The sequence below is a fragment of the Pseudochaenichthys georgianus genome, chromosome 3 (genome assembly GCF_902827115.2).
Source record: "Pseudochaenichthys georgianus chromosome 3, fPseGeo1.2, whole genome shotgun sequence".
NCBI classification, from domain to species: domain Eukaryota; kingdom Metazoa; phylum Chordata; class Actinopteri; order Perciformes; family Channichthyidae; genus Pseudochaenichthys; species Pseudochaenichthys georgianus.
This window is the reverse complement of record NC_047505.1, coordinates 27693088-27712371: the sequence shown is the minus strand read 5'-3', so window position 1 is coordinate 27712371 and position 19284 is coordinate 27693088. Positions and strand designations below refer to the sequence as shown.

Sequence of the window (19284 nt, the reverse complement as noted above, 5' to 3'; positions counted from 1 at the left end):
TGCCAGATCTTCGAGGTCATGCTGAGGGACCCGTCACTCGAGCTGTCTGAGGATGAGCCTGACTCACTTGCTTGCCACACCAGTGTGTGGGTTTCTTGCGCGGCTTCTGATTTGAGAGAGAGAAATGCAAGAATCAGCTTTACTGTATAATGGATCACTTTTCCATTTCTATTTGTCACCTCCTTTTTTGAGCAGCAAACGAAATCGCAGTACTGACCTTCTCTTTAGTTTTGTGGATGAGCTTTTCCACCAACTCTGCAGGTTTGCTCTGAGGGCTGCTACGGTGACTGTTAGACGGGTTTGGATTTTTGGTTGGCTTGGATGATGCCTGCACAGGAGCTGGACTCGCAGAAAAGCTCCCTGGTTGCGTTGTGGGAGGACAGACCCCGCTGCCGTTCACTGCTCCATTCACCCCTGGAAAGCAGATCTAGCATATTACTAATCCGCTCCGTCTTTTCTGGGAACTACACGGGATAATGAAATATGTGGAACTAACTCTGCAGCATGGAATAAGGCTAATAAAAGTATTGATACGTGTATCTCATCAAACATGCAGGCTGCGTCAGGGCACAAGCCCAACATGACTGGTTTACATAATAAAAGATAAATTAAAAGATACTGTTAAATTAAAACTGCAAGAAACAAAGATTACAAGGGAAGACGGGGGAAAGGGGGGGAGAGAGAGAGAGAGAGACAGAATCACTAAGTGAGGACTGAATGTCATTAAATGTGCCTTGAAAAGGAACACATCTCAACATAGGACGAAGCAGAAGAAGACACATAGATATAGATTGTTGGAAAGAAGAGACAGAAAATGCCATTACCTCTTAGGAAAGTAATCAATTAATTACAACTACTCTCCTGTTATAATGCTATTAAAATAACCTAATTTCTGCAATGCAACTGTGAGGATCGATGTCTCCTGAGTAGTGCCATACCTTTAGGGGAGCGTGGCTATTCTTAGTGGGCATCCTGATCTGAACAGGACTGACGATGTGGTTGGGCTGAATGTGAGGGCTGTAGAAAGGAGGGAAGCCGATGAAAGAGGGGAGAAAGGCAGCGGCTCCCCGTCCATGCGCTTCAGCAGCTCGCCACCAATCTGTAGAAGAAAGAGGAGAGGAGAGAATTAAAGAGGCATTCACATTTAGCCAGACGCTGCCCCACAAATGTAAAAGTCCCCTTATTACCAGAGAGGGCTCCGAGCTGGGGGTGGGCAGCCAGAGCAGCTGACATGCCCAGGGACCCCAGGCCCCCGAACTCAGGCCGGCCGGCTCCGGCACTGTAGAGGGCCCCGAAGGCTGGGTGGTTGACCAGAGGGAAGGCACTTGACAATGTGGAGCCAAGGAATGGCTGCTCTCCTACTCCGAACATACGGCCTGTGATACAAGCAAACCAAGCAGGACGTCTTCAAATGTTTTCAAATCAAATGCAATTATTTATAACACCAATGAACACAAGCGACACATCTAGATATGTTGTCAACGTATGACAATCTCTTCAGCGTTGTGAAAATAGAAAGTTATTTTGCTTGAAGAACTCTGACATTTCAACCTTTCCATCACATTTTCAACCAATGAAAATAAGAGCTGCTTCTTTGACAGTAAGAGGATTCACAATTGTTTACACTAAGAGTGTTGGAGTTGTATTGATATAATCTCACATGTTCTTGTTAGTATTTAATAGCTTGTTGTTGTTTGAAGCTACTGTTTCAGTTTTTCATACTGACTAAACAGTCCTATATCTTGGGATTAAAAGATGAATTCCATACAGCAGGTGAGTTTGCTTTGAACTATAGTTTCTAAAAATACTCACGTCTGACTTTTATTATTTGTACATATTTAAAAGATATTTTCTTCAATTAAGTGCAACTATGACATTATTGTGCTGTTGCTATGACAGTTGTGTATTGCACCTTTAACACATTGCTCTACTGTTGGTATTGTTTATGTTTTTATGTAGACCGAAGACATTGTTCTCAAATTACCTTGCAGAGCTCTTTTCATGTAGAACAGACAGGATGTAAAAACTCGATTCTGAAGATGTGGCTTCTAATCCATCTGACTATAGTAGAATTAAATGCAGAGCGATCGTCTTCTATTTATGTAAGAATTAACATCAGGTTCAGCTTTTTAGTGAGTGCACACTGCACCTAATTTTAAAGGGCAGCCGTGCTGTTTCTAAAAATGACCACTGACTTGTGCTTCAGCAACGGCGTGACGCTTATGTCTATTCAGTAAAACATTCACATTCAAATGACAGTATTTTCTCAAATCCAATTTCAGCACGTAACTATTTGTTTCAGGATATCCATTCAGTTTACACTGGGTCAGAATGAGCTGCGCTGGAGCAGAGACTACATTTTGTTGCTGAGAAAAAGAAGTGTGTGTAAATGATGTAAAAAGCTAACCTCTTTCTATCCTTTGGCATTCAATTTCAGCACAGAAGAATACTTCATCAACATCATCATCGTCTAGCATTTTCCTGAGCACAATCATTTCTGGCAGGGGCGACTGCCACGTATTACCTCCTCCAGAGTCAGATGCAATTTGGTGTGGGCATATTTCATGCAAATTCAATTTCTATTTCAGAAAAGGAGAGCAAGCCTGCTTGATGTCTCCGCGTAAGCCAGGTAATACACGTGCACACAAAAGTGATGACTGAAGAAAAGAAAAGTGTTGTGCACAGTGTCGATGGAAATGTCAAACAGAGTGACACCGGAGCCCAGTGTCTTCTGAACTAATGCAGTCTGGAGTCTAATCATCCAGAGGGAGACTTCACAGGGTGAGGACGGCTAGCTCTGTCCTGTACCAAAGCACAGAGGAAGGCCGTTCATCACACAACTCTGCAGATGCATCTCAGAGACTATTTTGAAAATCAAACTGTTTGTGGTTATGTGGCGAGAAACAAAACCTTACCAGCAGTGTGACGTATGAGCGTAGAGCCTTTGTGTGTTGGCTCCAAGGCCCCTCGCTGCACAAGACAGCAAAGTGTGCCTTTTGAATGTCATTAGAATATACTGAATATGTAGAGCCCGCCTTGCCAGCGTCAGCTAGCGGATACGAAGATAAACGACTGCAATGCAACCCCAGAAAGGCCAGCCACAGCATCATTCCATGCCTGGGGTGCCCACCTCTACCCACACACCCCTTTCCTTCCAGGCATCTGCAAACGCCTTTCAATATTAATGCGGGCTTCCAGAAGGCGAATAATTAATCTAAAAAGTTGAAGCGAGAGGGAAGCACAGGAAAGCATACCTAGGATTACCTACTCTCTCTCTCACTCTGTGTTTGTCTCTCCCCCCTCGCCCTCGTCTCATTCTGTTTCAATCCTTCCTCCACTCTGACAAACTGCCCCGCTCTTTTTTCATGTTTGGATGCTGCCGAAGGGGGATTAATTTGTTGTTTGCTGCAGTCAATCAAATTTCCACAGACAGATTTAAGTTAATTGCATCCGTGAGTTGATCCCAGAAGAAGAGAGTGCTACAAGCACCGATCAGCTTTTATTCTCCAAGTGATATCCTATCAATGACACACGTTTATACACACACACACACACACACACACACACACACACCACACACACACACACAACACACACACACACACACACACACACACACACACACACACACACACACACACACACACACCACACACACACACACACAAACACACACACACACAAACACACACACACAACACACACACACACAACAACACCACACACACACACCACACACACACACACACACACACACAGAGCAGAGAGAGAGAGAGAGCTTGTTTATTTATGTTCTTCAACATTTTCTCTCAATGGCACGTTGGCAGAGGACCTTGAATCAATGCATTGGCAGCCTGTGATGAAACTATATCTCTTATTCCTGTTGTTTCCGTAAAAAAACATTTTGAATTATGATACTTGGATCTGAAAAACGAAGGAGATATCCTTAACTCTTCTGGTGTATTTTGTTGTATGTGTATAGATATGTTTGTACATACATACATATATATATATACATATATATATATGTTTGCGTTACAGCCCACACAAGCAACAAGGTATTAAAAGGAAAATAATTGTCTTCCTTAATACCTATGGAGCGCATCTGAAGTTCCCAACTAACTGCCTGCCTTCAGCATTTCATTTGACGTTGAGTCCAAAATCGCTTATCTAGAAAATCTGAGCACACGTAATGGCACAGAGGGATAAGAGGGATGTATAATGCATAAGGATGAGATGCTCCTAATGGCTTCTTCTTTGGGGCAACACTGAGGAGATGGAGGACAAAACAAGGGGCTTTATTTTGCCCTCTTATTCTTCCTCTTCTCGTAACAGACTGAAAACACAACAATCACGAAGAATATGCCATCCCCTGCTCAGCGCAATCTTGGTGTGTGTGTGTGTGTGTGTGTGTGTGTGTGTGTGTGTGTGTGTGGTAGGATTATGAAAAAACAGCAAGACATTAAGAAATGAGGAGAAAGAGAGCATGCGCAAATGATTCACTCGCTCTCACAAGGGAGATCTGAAAAGCACACAGAGATACAAACATACACACAACTATACACACTCCTCTTTGCCTAATGGCTTTGACCAATACATAGAAAAGAGGCTGGACAGGGCTGACTAGACACTGAGTGGCTGACAAATGTTAAATCATGCAGGCAGAAGGTCTCTCTGTCTCTCTCTCTTTCTCTCTCTCACTTTCTCTCTCACACACACACACACACACACACACACACACACACACACCCACCACACACACACACACACACACCACACACACACACACACACCACACACACCACACACACACACACACACACACCACACACACACACACGCCCAGTGTCGTGCTGAGCCTGACTCTGAGGCAGCTGGAGCCAGAGAGCTGAAGGTGTCAGGAGACATGGCGAAGCATGTGTGTGTTTCTCACACAAAAGAGCCCCCCTAATTGTTGAGATTCATTAATGCGGCAGCTTTTCAATTGCCAACCCAAGCTGTCAGGGAAACCAATCCTTGTAGCTGGAGAGAGGTGTATTCACACTAAATAACTGTATAATTAATACTGCAGGAAACTCATTTTCATGGTAAAGAAATCAAGAGGAGTCTGATGCTATCGAGACATGAAGGTGACCATATGTGGCATGATTTGTTGTGTACAGTTTGCAGTGTGTGCTGGTATTTATGTCCTTCAGAACATGTGGTTTTGGAAGAGACAGAAGATTGACAGAGGGAGAAAAAAGTGTTTCTTACCAGAGGTGGTTGAGGGTGGATCCCAGTGGCGAGGGGCTCGGGGCCAGGCTGCTCTTAGAGTGGGGAGCAGGGGATGATGAAGAGGAGGAGGAGGAGGAAGAGGCCGCAGGGGAGGAGGTGCGAGCAGCAGACAGGGTGGGCGCAGGGGAGGCCAGCCGCTCTCCAGACTCCATATCTGTCAAACACAATCCAATCAGCGGGGGTTACAATAGCAAAGCACACCCAGCCCAAACACTTGGAAATACACACACACACACACACACACACACACACACACACACCACACACACACACACACACACACACACACACACACACACACACACACACACACACACACATCAACACACACACAACCCACCACACACACACACACACACACACACACACACACACCACACACAACACACACACACAACATGCACAGTGTCACACCTACACAACATGTTCTGGCAAGAGCACGCACCCACATCTCCTGACACTTTTCCGTTCACATCTCACTTCCCCTGAACAATATTTCTATTAGCCATGCTCACTGGCTCCCAGCCTCCATTTGATTCTATAAGAGGTAGGACGGAGGATGACGTCTTTAAGAGCTGGAACACAAACAACTTTTACACTTGCATGCAGGGGGGAATGCCAGTGGAGCAACCAAGATATGAACTTCTACAAACAACTACAACCCAATTCACATTTGCAACTTTGAAGTGAGATGTTAGGGAAGACAACAATGTTTGTCATTCTCTCAGACACACAGAGGGACAACAAACACACACATCTATATTTAACAACCAGGATCCCTTTAGTCGTCCTTCGTGAACAATAATGGTATCTAAATGTAAGAGCTCTTTGAGGCCTTTAAAGATGGCATTGTGCCTCGAGTCCTTTCCGTTTCATCTGTATCTAATGGACTTGATGGGTGCGTTAACACTAGCTGTTCTTCACCAGTCTCACAAAGTCACTGCGCCAGCCATTATCAACCTACCAATAACAATTTGACCATTCTGAATCCAAATATTTTACTTACATTATTCAACTTGAAACCCTTTTTGCTTACAACTGAACAGAGTGTGCGCACACGGCTGCCAGATAGTTACAAAACAGTTTCATAACACACACATTTGTACACGCATGAACGCAGACTTACACATTTCAACCCTGCTGCAGAGACACACAGCAAATCGCCTCCCCTGTCTATCACATCAACCTGCCTCTTCTTTCTCTCTTCTCCTCTCCGTATCCCTCTGCCTGACACTAATCCAGGACTGAAAATCCCCTTCAAAAGCACAGTTTGCAGATTGTGTTTTACAGGCAGGCTTTGTTATTGTGTCATTACCACATAAACAGTCTCTGCCTCCATCTCTCTTTCCTTCCCCTCTCTCCTGCCACCTCCCCTCCCTCCCCCCCTCTCTCCTCTGCAGTGGGAGCAGAGCCACTGATTAAATCTCTGAGACAAAAGCTGCTATCCTCTGAATATCAAGTATCAGCCCTTTCGCCAGGAGCAACACTGACAAGAGAGAGGGAGGAGTGGGAGAGAGGGAGAGTGAGAGGCTGCGGATGACAAGAAAAACCTGCTGCAGTCCACGGGGAGGAGGCTGGTGTGCCGTCGGACTTGGGGCAGCCATGACTGCCGTTGCTGCAGTTGAAAAGATGCTGGTTGTGTAATGATGAGCAAGGTCAAAGGTCCTTCGAGTGGCCTCTCATGCGAGGTGACAGGATGTGGGTTAAAAGGCCACATTATCAGCCTGAACGGAGAATAAATGAACGCTACATATTAGCTACAAGAATACATTTCAGGCTGAGTGAAGACAAAGTGTTTTACCCTAATCTTAACCAAAAAGTGTTACCACACTTCGCTGCATGAATGGCTGTCACACTCTGCCGCCGTTACTTTGACTGGCACCCTTTAAATGTCAGGGTGAATAAAAATGTGGAGAGAAAAAAAGGGATTCTCTCAGCAGATATTTCTGTGGTTGATCCTGACGAAAAGTATCATTAGAGGTGTGATGAAAATGGAGAGGAGCTGTGGACCCTCATAATTATCATAATGCACATGAAAACAAAAGGCTGGTCTCTCAGAGGACGAGCGAGCTTATGTGGTGTCAGCTGGTGAGTGAAGCGCATCATTCCCTACCTTTTCACAGCGCAGATAGAAAGATGGAAGGAAGGAAAGGATAAGCAAGACAATACACTCTGATTTTGTTGCAGGGGAGAAAAAAAAGACGGAATAAAGAAAAAGAGAAGATGAAGGACAGGCTGTAAACCATTCTTGTCGTTTCTCAATATCTGCACTTAATGTCTCGCCTTGTCAAAACGTGATGATGTGAACAGAATTGATTTCCCCCCTAACAAACAACTAAAAAGCAATCCCTCCTTTGCAGAGGTGTAAAGCAGAGCTACCCTCCCCCTCATCTCCTCTCATCTCTCACAATCTCTCAAAGGGCCTCTTTCTGGGATGAGAGATTGAGAGAGAAACAACAGCAGGGGGAAAAAAACGAGTGCGAGGCAAGTCCATCTTCCTCCGACAACTACAAACTGATCACTTAGAGCATTAAATCTAATAACAATAATACGATTGAGCTGAGCAATGTACAACCAAATGCACAGCCACAACAATGATTGCAACAATAATGGAGCGCCAAGGTATTTAAGGATCCAATCCTGACTTCATTATGAGAAATTAAAATGGATTTAGCATTAGAATTAGCTTGATTTTATAGGTAATTAACGGCACACCACAGTGGCGCTATAAGGCAAGCGTTATAATCTCCGTGAACGGCTAAATCAATTTGACTTGAACAACACCAACCAATCAAAACGGAGCGGAGCAGCCAGAAACAGCAGGTCTCGCAGATGCAAGGAGAGGCAGAATTTATGCTAATGACTGAACTATGATTTATAAGATGTGTTCCAGAGCTGGATTCAGAGTCACGTCCACAAATACACCACAGCACCCAGCTGTCAGCGCATGCACTAATAGTGGCTGGATGCAGCGGCCCTTCAGGGGAGAGTGTAGCTATAAACAGCTCTGCGGGTTTTATGATCGCATGTGGCCTTCATATAGGAGCCTTCACATGTCAGCATCATCTGAAAGGAGGGCGGAACTGTATAAAGAAGAGATAGAGTGTGTGCATTTGGAGGTGGTGTAATGGCCTGTGCTGGCTGCTATGTGGCCTTACTTCTCGTGCATATGTTTTGTGGTGTTGTGTGTCTGTGTTGTGTGTCGGTGCGTGGTTACACACGCAGTTCTACAAAACCCTGCCAATGCATATATGTCTATAGAAGTGTGCATATGTGTCAGAGCCTCACAGTATTCACCCCCCTGTGTGTCTCACTCCTGCCCCTATCCTACTTGCCCCTTCAACACACACACACACACACACACACACACACACACACACACACCACACACACACACCCACACACACACACACACACACACACACACACACACACACACACACACACACACACACACACACACACACACACAACACACACACACACACACACACACACACACACACACACACACACACACACAGTGACAGATGGCTGATACTAACTGAGATAATCCGCCAACAGAGTCATCAGCATGGATCAGTGGTAATCAGAGTGTGGACACAGTGTCTCTTCTCCAGCCGTAATGGAAGCAGCGCCTGGCGCAAGTGAAGGGAAATGCATTATTCCCCACGATGCCCTGACCCCCATTCAAAGACACACGGTAGCTCCCAGCTCTCTTTCTTTTTCCCCCTCACGGCAGCCGACAAAGACTGCAACATTCACTCTCTCCTCGAGACCTCTCACTCCCCGCCTTTTATTGTGATCCGCAACTGTGTCAAACACAGACCTCCATTTAACTGTGTCCTGCGCCGAGCCGCTAACAAGACAAATGTCAACATAGTAAGTGTGTCAGAATCAAGGTTGCTGGGGAAATAGGATCAAAATGACTAATCCAATATTAGCACTTCTTGTTTAATCAGCGTATGGTAGCCCACTTTGTTTATCTTTTTTTTCCAAAACAAACATATCGATCTGTTTTTATATAAAAACTCCAAGCAAATAATCGTCTTTCTGAGGAGGACCAATATGGCTTTTTGGTATCCAGGTGCTTCGCCGAACTGTCAGTCAGTGCTCATACATGACTCATTACTAAAGGGCACACACACACACACACACACACACACACACACACACACACACACACACACACACACACACACACACACACACACACACACACACACACACACACACACACACACACACACACACACACACACACACACACACACACACACACACACACACACACACACACACACACACACACACACACACACACACACACACACACACACACACACACACACACACACACACACACACACACACGTGTTGTGTTTGTGAAAGTGAGAGCATTGACACTGACTCTGAACATCTCTTATGTCTGACCTTGCATGGCTGTTGCTCAGGCTCACTGTTTGAACTTCCCATCCCTCTTTGTGTTTGTGTGTGCGTGTCTTTCTAGACACAACATGTGCACTTGGATGTGAATGTGTGTACTCTGCATGCTTGTTGGCAATGAACACTAACTGAGCGAGATCATCTTGCTTACAGCACAGTGCACGCACGAGCTTGCTTGACCCCTTTCCTCACTCCCTTTATCCCTCCCCTCCCTGACACACACCGTCAGCCAGGAAATGACATAACCAGGCGCCTTGGCAAAAATTAAGTGACAACCTTTGTCCAGAGTCAAACATTTAAAGAGACAGTATCATCTGTAAGAAATGATATATTACAGTTGACACAACTGGTTGCAGAATCTGAAAGGTCATGACAAAATGTATTTGATTTATTCTTAGGCTGCTGATTGATCATTTGGTCTACTCTACACAATGTCAACATGGGTGAAAGATCTCCATGACAGTTGGTTGAGGCCTCAGGCTACTTATATTTAGCAGCTATTTGCTGGTACAACTGATTGCATGGTATTTCTAATCAAAAATGACATAATGTATCGGCTAAATGCTCAGGCTCTATTGGATTCAGGGTGGACAAAACTCTGGAAAAAGCCCTTAGTGGTATATACTTTAATTCAGGAAAAAATCTTTAGTGAATCCAAAGATATTGGCAGAGCTGCATAAGTGTGTTAAACTGGCAGTGGATTGAGGCCTGAAAGGAGTACAAAGAGACAGCATGCCCCAGTGTGGCCTGTCTAGGTGACAACAACTGAGTGACTCAGAGCCCTCCCTGGGCTCCGCTCCTGCCCGGTGACAGATGGCAGAGCAGGGCATGTAGGGGATGGGCACCATCTCTCACCCCGCCTCGCCTTGGCAGTGGTGCTGGCTACAGGTCTTATTACAGCCACACCACTGCCTGCCCGTCTTCATGTAACACTGCAGCTTACCGAGCTAGAGCCGCTTACTGCCTGCCAGGGCAGTGAGGTAATGATATGGTCCTGTGTGTTGCAAATGGTAGAGCGTGGCACTAGCATTGATAAATGTCTATGTACGGAATTCACTAGGCCTTTCCGTAAAACACACACGCGCATCCATGTTGCTGTGAGAGGCTTTCCATAACATATAAAACCAAATGGCACACCACACACATTCAGTGTTTTTTTTATAAACAAGAAATCAGCTCTTGCCAAATGTCTTTATTTGCTTTTTAAAGCATACTGTAGACGCCACGGGCTGGGATCTACACCCCTACTCACCATCCTCTGCTGGGTCTCCTGTGGCAATAATGTGATTTTGGGACATGGTGGTGACTCGGTAGAGAGGGATAGGATAGGCTTGTCACTTGTGTTTGATGTCAAACCTATGTGTGACAGAATAGTGTTACTCAGCTCAACCAGACATAGCACTACTCCCATTTCCTGCCCATAAATAGAAGAGAATGAGCCGGTAGCGATTGTTTGTCTGTGTAGTTGTGAAAGAGTATCTGTGTGCACACAAGCACACCCATTCGTGCTGTTCTAAGTGTGATAAAGTAAGCGCAATAAGAACATTCCCATCTCTTATGCTCATTTGCATCTGCATCCAGCCAGAGCTAATTACTCTCCCCATGGTAACCTAGCAGGGTCTTCACATCAAAAAGGCAGAAGTGTATATCAGGCAATCATCCCTGATGAGTCTGCCCTTCTCCCTCTGCTAGCCACTCACACTCGTCTGCCAGTCTCACTGCTCATTACAGTTTTTCTGCAGACTGAACCAGATCTGCTCGCCACTGGCTGCATGTGTCTACAAGAGGCCGTAATGACTTTGGAGCATTTCGGAAGCACACAATAACACCATCGTGATGCCTGGGAGAATAACACATACATTTGTGGACGTACACGCACAAAAACACATACATAAACATAAACATTGGAAGCACAGTGAGAGTAAGCCAATGCCTGCTAAGGTTAATTACCATTTAGATTACAGACTGGTTTTTTACATTGGCTCACGTCCGATTTTCACAACAGAGCTTAATTGTACATAACTCTATGCAAAGAGCCAAACTGATGATTTGCAAAAAAGATTACCCTGAGGCCTTGAACATTAAGCTTTGATACAAGGTGAGCAACTCGCTCCACAAAATACAACCAGCATATTGAATAAAGTCACAAAATGTGCCGACATTTACTAAATATTACCGTACTAAATCAAATGAAAATGCATTTGTATATATGTCTTTTAACTTTACTGGAGATGTGGACATGACAAGTCTTCTTTCTTAAATAGACACATGTATCAACATTACCTAAATCCAAGATATCCAAAGGTATTAAGGGAAAGGCTCACATAGTTGCTTAGTGCTATTTATATGATAGAACTAGATGTCTATCTCTTTTTGGAATGACTTGATGAATTCATTTGAGTCCGATTCATTAACTGACTTATTCATTAACAGCAACAAATATAACAAATATGTATTTTAAATAGTGTATGATCTAATTGATGTGTCGTGTGTGATTCATATCAGGTATCCAAAGTAAAGATATAATCAATGGATTACAATTGTTGAGTGTCGTTTCCTGTTTAAATCTTAGTAAAGTATCCCCACATATTTAAATGAATGCAGGAAATACAAAAATACATTAAACGGAAAAAAAGGAAATGGCATCGGTTTATAGGGGAGAACCAGGGAAAGAAAAGGAGATTGGGAGAGAGAGAGAGAGAGAGAGAGAGAGAGAGAGAGAGAGAGAGAGAGAGAGAGAGAGAGAGAGAGAGAGAGAGACAGAGACAGAGAGAGAGACACGTGGGAGACAATGAGCACTCCAGATATGCATAATGCAAATGACATGCATGTCAAATGGCAAAACAAACTGACAGTGACAGAACAATGGAATAGCCAGAGAGCAGCGAGCCTTGCTTGAGCAATCGCCTGAGCCCCCTCTGTCCTCTTCCATGGGAAGAGACCGGTTAGAGTCTGTTCTGATCGACTTAAACTTTACTTCAGGAGATAACTGATACCCTGTGCAAATAAGACAGAATTCAGTTGAGTGGTGTGAAGGCAATAATAGCTTGTTCATGACTCTCAGTGACAAGAGCCTGGTTTGACTGTGTTCCTGATGCACGTGGTGTTGGACAGAAGAGAAGAAGGCAGGCCCTCATGTCACTGCTGCTGCACAAACCTCTACTCTTTCCCACAAACTGCCAAACTGTCCAGAACAAAGATAAACGAGAAATGTCTTCAGTTCTGAAAACCTCTACAATGTAGCTTGTGATAAGTCAATTGAATTCACTCCGGCCATCTAACATGACACAGTGAAACATACAAACGGTGTGCTTGTTTATCCTCTACGTACATGACAACAAAGTGTGGGAAAGTGTTTTGATCCGAATCTATTTCAATCATCAATGTATGTTTTAACTGATCTTCAATACAAATGTAAAAATAATAGTTATTAAGTCAATTGAATGTCTGCAAATGTAAACTGTCAGACAAAATAACTTGTTTAAATATTTCACCTTGGGCTTAAAGTCATTTTATAGAAGAAATAAGTAATCAATTAATCACGAAAATAACCAGCATATTAATTAATAATGAAAAGCCCTATTATGGACGATATCATTTCAAAAGGCCTTGATTAATTACTAATTAATCAGTGTAGAGCAAGTCCCTCAAACACAATCTTTTTTCTCCCTTTACCCAAGCTCACAACAAAGTCTTTAATACAAAACTGGACGTAGATTAGGTAAAGTCATATGTATTCGTTGTAGTGGTGCTTAACACAAAATTCTAAATTATGAATCATAATGTTCGTATTGAATTGAATTTGTTTCCCTGCTTCTTGCAACTTGCTGCAGAGTTGGCTCTTTTATCTGATGACTTTGGCAAATAAAGAGTGCATCTTCTCTGTCTCGATGTTTATGTTCTCTTCTGCAACCCCCTCACCTTCACGCCTTTCCCCTGTCCAGCCTATCTTCTTCTTTTCAACATAAATAACACCAGCATGCAATGACTTCATTAAAGCACCCTGGCTTTCCCTTCGACACAACACACACAATGGCAAAGCAGGATAAACATGCACTTAGCGCGAGGTGGTAGAGAACAGAAAACATGCTCGGTGTTTACAGTGGCACACGATCCACAATGTTCCAATAGTGAAATCAGATGAAGGTCTTAAAAGCTATTGAGTCATTTCAAAACAACAGTCTGGCAACCTAAGCTCAGATGAGAGAGAAATCCACTAGTATTAAACTCAATATGTCAATCACTTGTATTCCTCTGTTCAAAGGGGCTCTTCACTTAATGTTAAACATGTGAAAATGACTGGCTGCAAGAGAGTACTGTTGTATTGACAGAGAGGGAGGCAAAGCAGCGGGCAGCCAGCCACTCTGTTCTGCTTCACTGCAACATGGGAGGGAGGCCAGCGCGGACACACACACACACACACACACACACACACACACACACACACACACACACACACACACACACACACACACACACACACACACACACACACACACACACACACACACACACACACACACACACACACACACACACACACACACACACACACACACCCACACACACACACACACACACACACACACACCACACACACACACACACACCACACACACACACACACACACACACCACACACACACACACACACACACACACACACACACACACACACACACACACACACACACACACACACACACAGTGCAGCAGGTGAGGTGCCAGCACATCACGGCGTTGCCATTTTTCAGTGTCTTGCTCAGGGAGAAGCGCTCTGACATTTTATGAAGCACTCTGCAAACTCAGCAGCTTGTAATGGCGGCTGGACTGTCACTCCTTTCCACTCTCCCCGCTCCGTCTATCTCCCTTCCTCACGCTGCTTTTAAGATATTATCTCCCTTGATTAGCATAATATAATCAATTTCACAAAATTGCCTTTTAATTACAAAGAACAATCTCTTCCTCTTACTCTGTTTAAAAAGCTTTATATGTATTTCGATACAGCAAACTGGGCAAGAAGTTAAATACCAGTGAGTACACAATTACAATCAAGTGAGAGAAATGACAGGAAATCTGGATAATATACAAATCATTGGGGTTCATCTTTCAAATTAATGCTTTTCTGAGAGATTGAGTTGTTGTTGTTGTTGTTGTTGTTGTTGTTGTTGTTGTTGTTTTGACATCATGAATCAGTTATATAGTAAATGTCCCACCAATATGTGAGACATTGTAAAACAATGCATTTAGAATGCAGTAGCTTCTTATATCTGTATGTGACCCTTGGAACCAGAGCTGATGGTATTAGAGTAATGTGCGACATGTTCTGTGCATAAACACAGGGATCTTTAACCATGATTAACTCTCTGGCATGTTGTTGCCTGACAAGCTCTCCGTTGAGCAATGATTAACAGCTAGTGACTCTAAACCACAGCTAGCACATTAACACAATGTTTAGATTAGCCAGCCCCATTACTGCTGTAGCTAAGCTAACAGACGTCTCCAGAAGCAGGACGGCCAACAGCCTGTGGCCGGACAATTTACAACGATGACAGAGCTTGGCACCTACACTCTAAACGTTCCCCAAACTTTCACTCAGGGCCAGTACATTTGAGAGAAACTCAGAATAGTATGCCCACTGGGCAAAGTGTGATTCAACTTGAAATATGTGGGAAGTGTCAAGGCCAAATCTCTCAGTGTAGGCTACGCTATAAACCTTGAACTAAGCCGATTTCATTAATGTGAAATTAGCATTTGTAATGAGAAATGTGGAAAAAACCCTTGGGACATCTTTGTACTGTTACAAAAACTTCACACACTCACACATGCGTGCCCACGCACACGCACACACACACATAAACAGGCACCAACACATAAGCCACAATATCAGGCACAGATTTATATCCATATTACACAAGAATGGCAAGATGCAGCCAAATCACAGAAGAGAGAACATTTGTCAGGTCTTCTAATGAAATAGCTTAGTGTCTGTAAACTACTGTGACAGTTAGTACATCTGTTCAACCTTTACTGATGAACTGAGCTGATAATTCCACACAAATAAAGCCTGGCAGTCACTCCCACTCTTCCGCTCCAGACAGAAAGTAGGGGAACGAGAACAAAACAAAACAATTGCATAAATAAAGCTCCAAAGAAGTCCTGGCTGCCATCTACGTGCTCATTTTTGGGGGAAGTGACTGTTGTGTTTTTAGACGTCAGTATTCAGCTGAACATTTCTAAATGAACCAAAATAGATTCAGGGCCTGACCAATGACCCTGTACCATTAGTTTAACTGTCAGTGAAGCCCTGACCTACCGGCCTAAAGATAAAGTCCACAGGAACAAAACACTAGATAATGATATTTTTGATGAATGTGCCATGTTGATTTCCCTGCATCAGGTTAACTCTCATTATGTGTGAAGATAGTAAATAGGTCCACATTTGTCTGAGTTCTTCCAATAAGATGTGTGATTTAAATATGACAACGTTCATTTTTATTTAAGAAACGGTGGGGTAAGAGAATACAGAATGCTTGAGAACATCTGCATATTGTATAGCACGCTTCTTAGTTCTTGAGCAAATACATGACATTTTGTATTTATGGGCACATGCAATAAACAACATAGTGCAGTAGAAGGGGGGAAAGGCTGTGCAGACAAATGTTAAACACAAATGTATTAAAAGAAGTATTGTTGAAATACACTTTAATGATAACCATAACATTGATCCAAAGTCATTTATAAAAGGTCCAAGTCGTACAACAGGCAACTAGCTGCTGAATGCCTTTGGGTTTGGTTTGTATCCAAAAGATTTCTCCACTCGACTCTTCATTTTCTTGCGAAGCACTGAGATGCTTTCTGACTTCAGTGACACAAAGCCTTGTAATAATGTTTGCTTCCCCCAATAATGAAAGTGGTCTATAATCCCAGGATAAAAGCTTTCTTGTCTGGATTCACAAGACTATACAACTCATAAAAGATAACTTTTTGAAGGGGGGTGACAAGCAACAAAGTTTAGTTTAGCTTAGTATTCTTTCAGACTCAATTATCATTTAGCTTGTAATCGCGCTAATAAAATCAGTTGCTGAAAGATGAAGTGTTTTCTGTTTTTTATGAACTGAAACAAATGTGTTGCAATTGTTACACAACTTGCCAAAGTCCTCAGAGCTGATGAGCATGTAACGAGAACATAGGTTCTCAAGGTAATACATCAAAGCAACCTGCCATTTCAGCATGCGTCAGGATCGAGAAGCAACCACTATAAATCATTTTAACAATGAGCTCCACTGATCCATGCACTTGTTAAAATGTTTGTATAAGTAGCTGTAAGTCGTTTTTTCTTATTTGAAAGTGCCAGAAAACAAGATATGGACGTGTGTCTGAATGACACGAATACAACATAAAGTGGCCATAAAGTTGATCTGAATAGGCTTAACATTTGGTACATAAATATGGTCATCTCCGTTTGCCTCGGACAGGCTTAATGTCTGTTCTCTCTATAGCTCGTTGCTGCTTTGTTATAGTGACATCTGAAAATGCTGCTCCAAAACCATCAGTGAACATATCATTATCCAATACTTGTTATTGTTGTAAAATGACAAAATCAGGGCAAGATATATCTGGCAACACAGACAGAATATAAAATGTGCTTTGATTATTTTTAGCTTAAATTTCAACCAAACATTTCACATGAAAAGAAACGTCTTTATTCCCTGTAGGCTTATCTGTGACCAAAGGTATGATACTTTTGCCCTTACATGCAAAATGAAAGGATAATAAAAGACTGTTATAATGGAAAACAGCTTCACTCTACCATAGTATCACCTTTCTGCTGCTCTATCCAGGACACTTTCATCCCCCCTTGGGGCAAATGTAGAAGGCCCTTTTAAAAGTCCAGCTGTGCCTTTAAAGGGGTTTTGTCACACCAGCGATGGGGTGCTTTGAAATGCTGCGCAGAGTATCCACAAAATAGAGCTCCTTTTTTCCCCGTGACAAGGCCCTATTTCCTGTGTCACCACACTTCCTCTGTGTGATTGCTTATAAAAAAGTCTAAATATCTGAGCGTCCATTGTTGACTGTGTAAAGCCCAGCCTTGACATTACTGCACTGCAATCACACTGCCACAGGTGGACACACGTGACCACACACACGTGACCGTGACCACACACACACACACACACACACACACACACACACACACACACACACACACACACACACACACACACACACACACACACACACACACACACACACACACACACACACACACACACACACACACACACACACACACACACACACACACACACACACACACACACACACACACACACACACACAGTGTTAGACTGAGCGTCGATGTTGTGTGACACTACCTTTTCATGTGAAACCATACCCACTGGCCCATCCTTTGCATCCTTACACTTCCTTATGGTTCAACCAATCACAAAGCCCCATGTTGTTACCTGATATCATTTGAGGTGGGGCTAAGGAGGGAGAGGAATAATAGCTTTGGCTCTACGAGAATATGCTTGTGTTGGGTGCGTGTATCTGTGCCTATGTCACAGCGAGCAGATTCCTTGTGTGGCGAGGCTGAAACCCAAGCTGCCTGGGCCTGTTGTTGATAGCCGTGTCTCACCCACTCACTGCCCCAGAGGGAGTGAGGACCAAGACCACTGCTCAGGATCTGTCTGTTCACACACATGAAACACAGGCTAGGATTACACAGGGCTCAGATATGACTCATCCCAAGGAGGGGGTGGAGTAAGGCCCTCTGTTGTTTTGCACAAATGCACACACACACACGAATACAGACACACACACACTGCCCGCAATCGTAGCTACATCACAGGCTCAGAGAGAGGACCTTGTGGTTCCACACACCTGCCAAAGACAGATGTTAAGAATAAATCAGAGAGAATCTCCGATAGAAGAGAAGCTCCACACCGCCGTACCTCCACTAACTCACTACACAGTACACTAACTGGAGAGCAAACAGCTGCACACGACAACACACACCAGTGATGAAAGTAACAATAGCATGCACGCACCTGACATGCATACAGAGAGAGAGGCTACATCGCGTTTTCTAGTTCCCATCTCACAAGCTCCACTCGTGTTTTTGTGTTTTTGAACTCTGTTGCTGTGTAACCAGCGCCCATCCTCTGGAGCCGAGGGTTTTTAAGAGCAATTGTTCTGGAAGAAGCTGAAATCCTCAAACGACAGACAAACAAGTCACAACAAGGCTGAACGCAGTGTGGGCGGTTTGGAGAGGAAGCTCTTGTTTCCACTGCTGACTAGGTGAATATCATGATTTCGTCATTTAAATATAGCAGCACTGGGTTGTGAAGAATCAAGATGCTCACGACGCCAGCCCTTTAAGTAGACGTGTTGCACAATAACACCGTACAAAAAAAAGCTATTTTAGGGGACGGTGCCCTCTCAAAGCATCGCACAACACACCTTACATCCTGTCAGTCACTGTGGCACACTTCCTGGTTCCAGAAATCATATGTAAAAAAAAAAAAGGAAAAAAAGAAAGTCAGATGCATACACAGAAGA

The 19284-nt window shown here is 43.6% G+C and overlaps 1 protein-coding gene across 1 annotated transcript in view; it reads right to left on the bottom strand.

Annotated features, from left to right (window-relative positions):
- The window catches only part of LOC117465599 (bromodomain adjacent to zinc finger domain protein 2B-like), a 64698-nt gene that overhangs the window by 23993 nt on the left and 21421 nt on the right, over window positions 1-19284 (bottom strand). Inside the window, 6 exon segments of the mRNA XM_034108507.2 lie at window positions 28-76; window positions 79-106; window positions 218-427; window positions 939-1099; window positions 1188-1385; window positions 5264-5428. Coding sequence (XP_033964398.1) covers window positions 28-76; window positions 79-106; window positions 218-427; window positions 939-1099; window positions 1188-1385; window positions 5264-5426 — 809 coding nt within the window. The 5' untranslated portion in view covers window positions 5427-5428.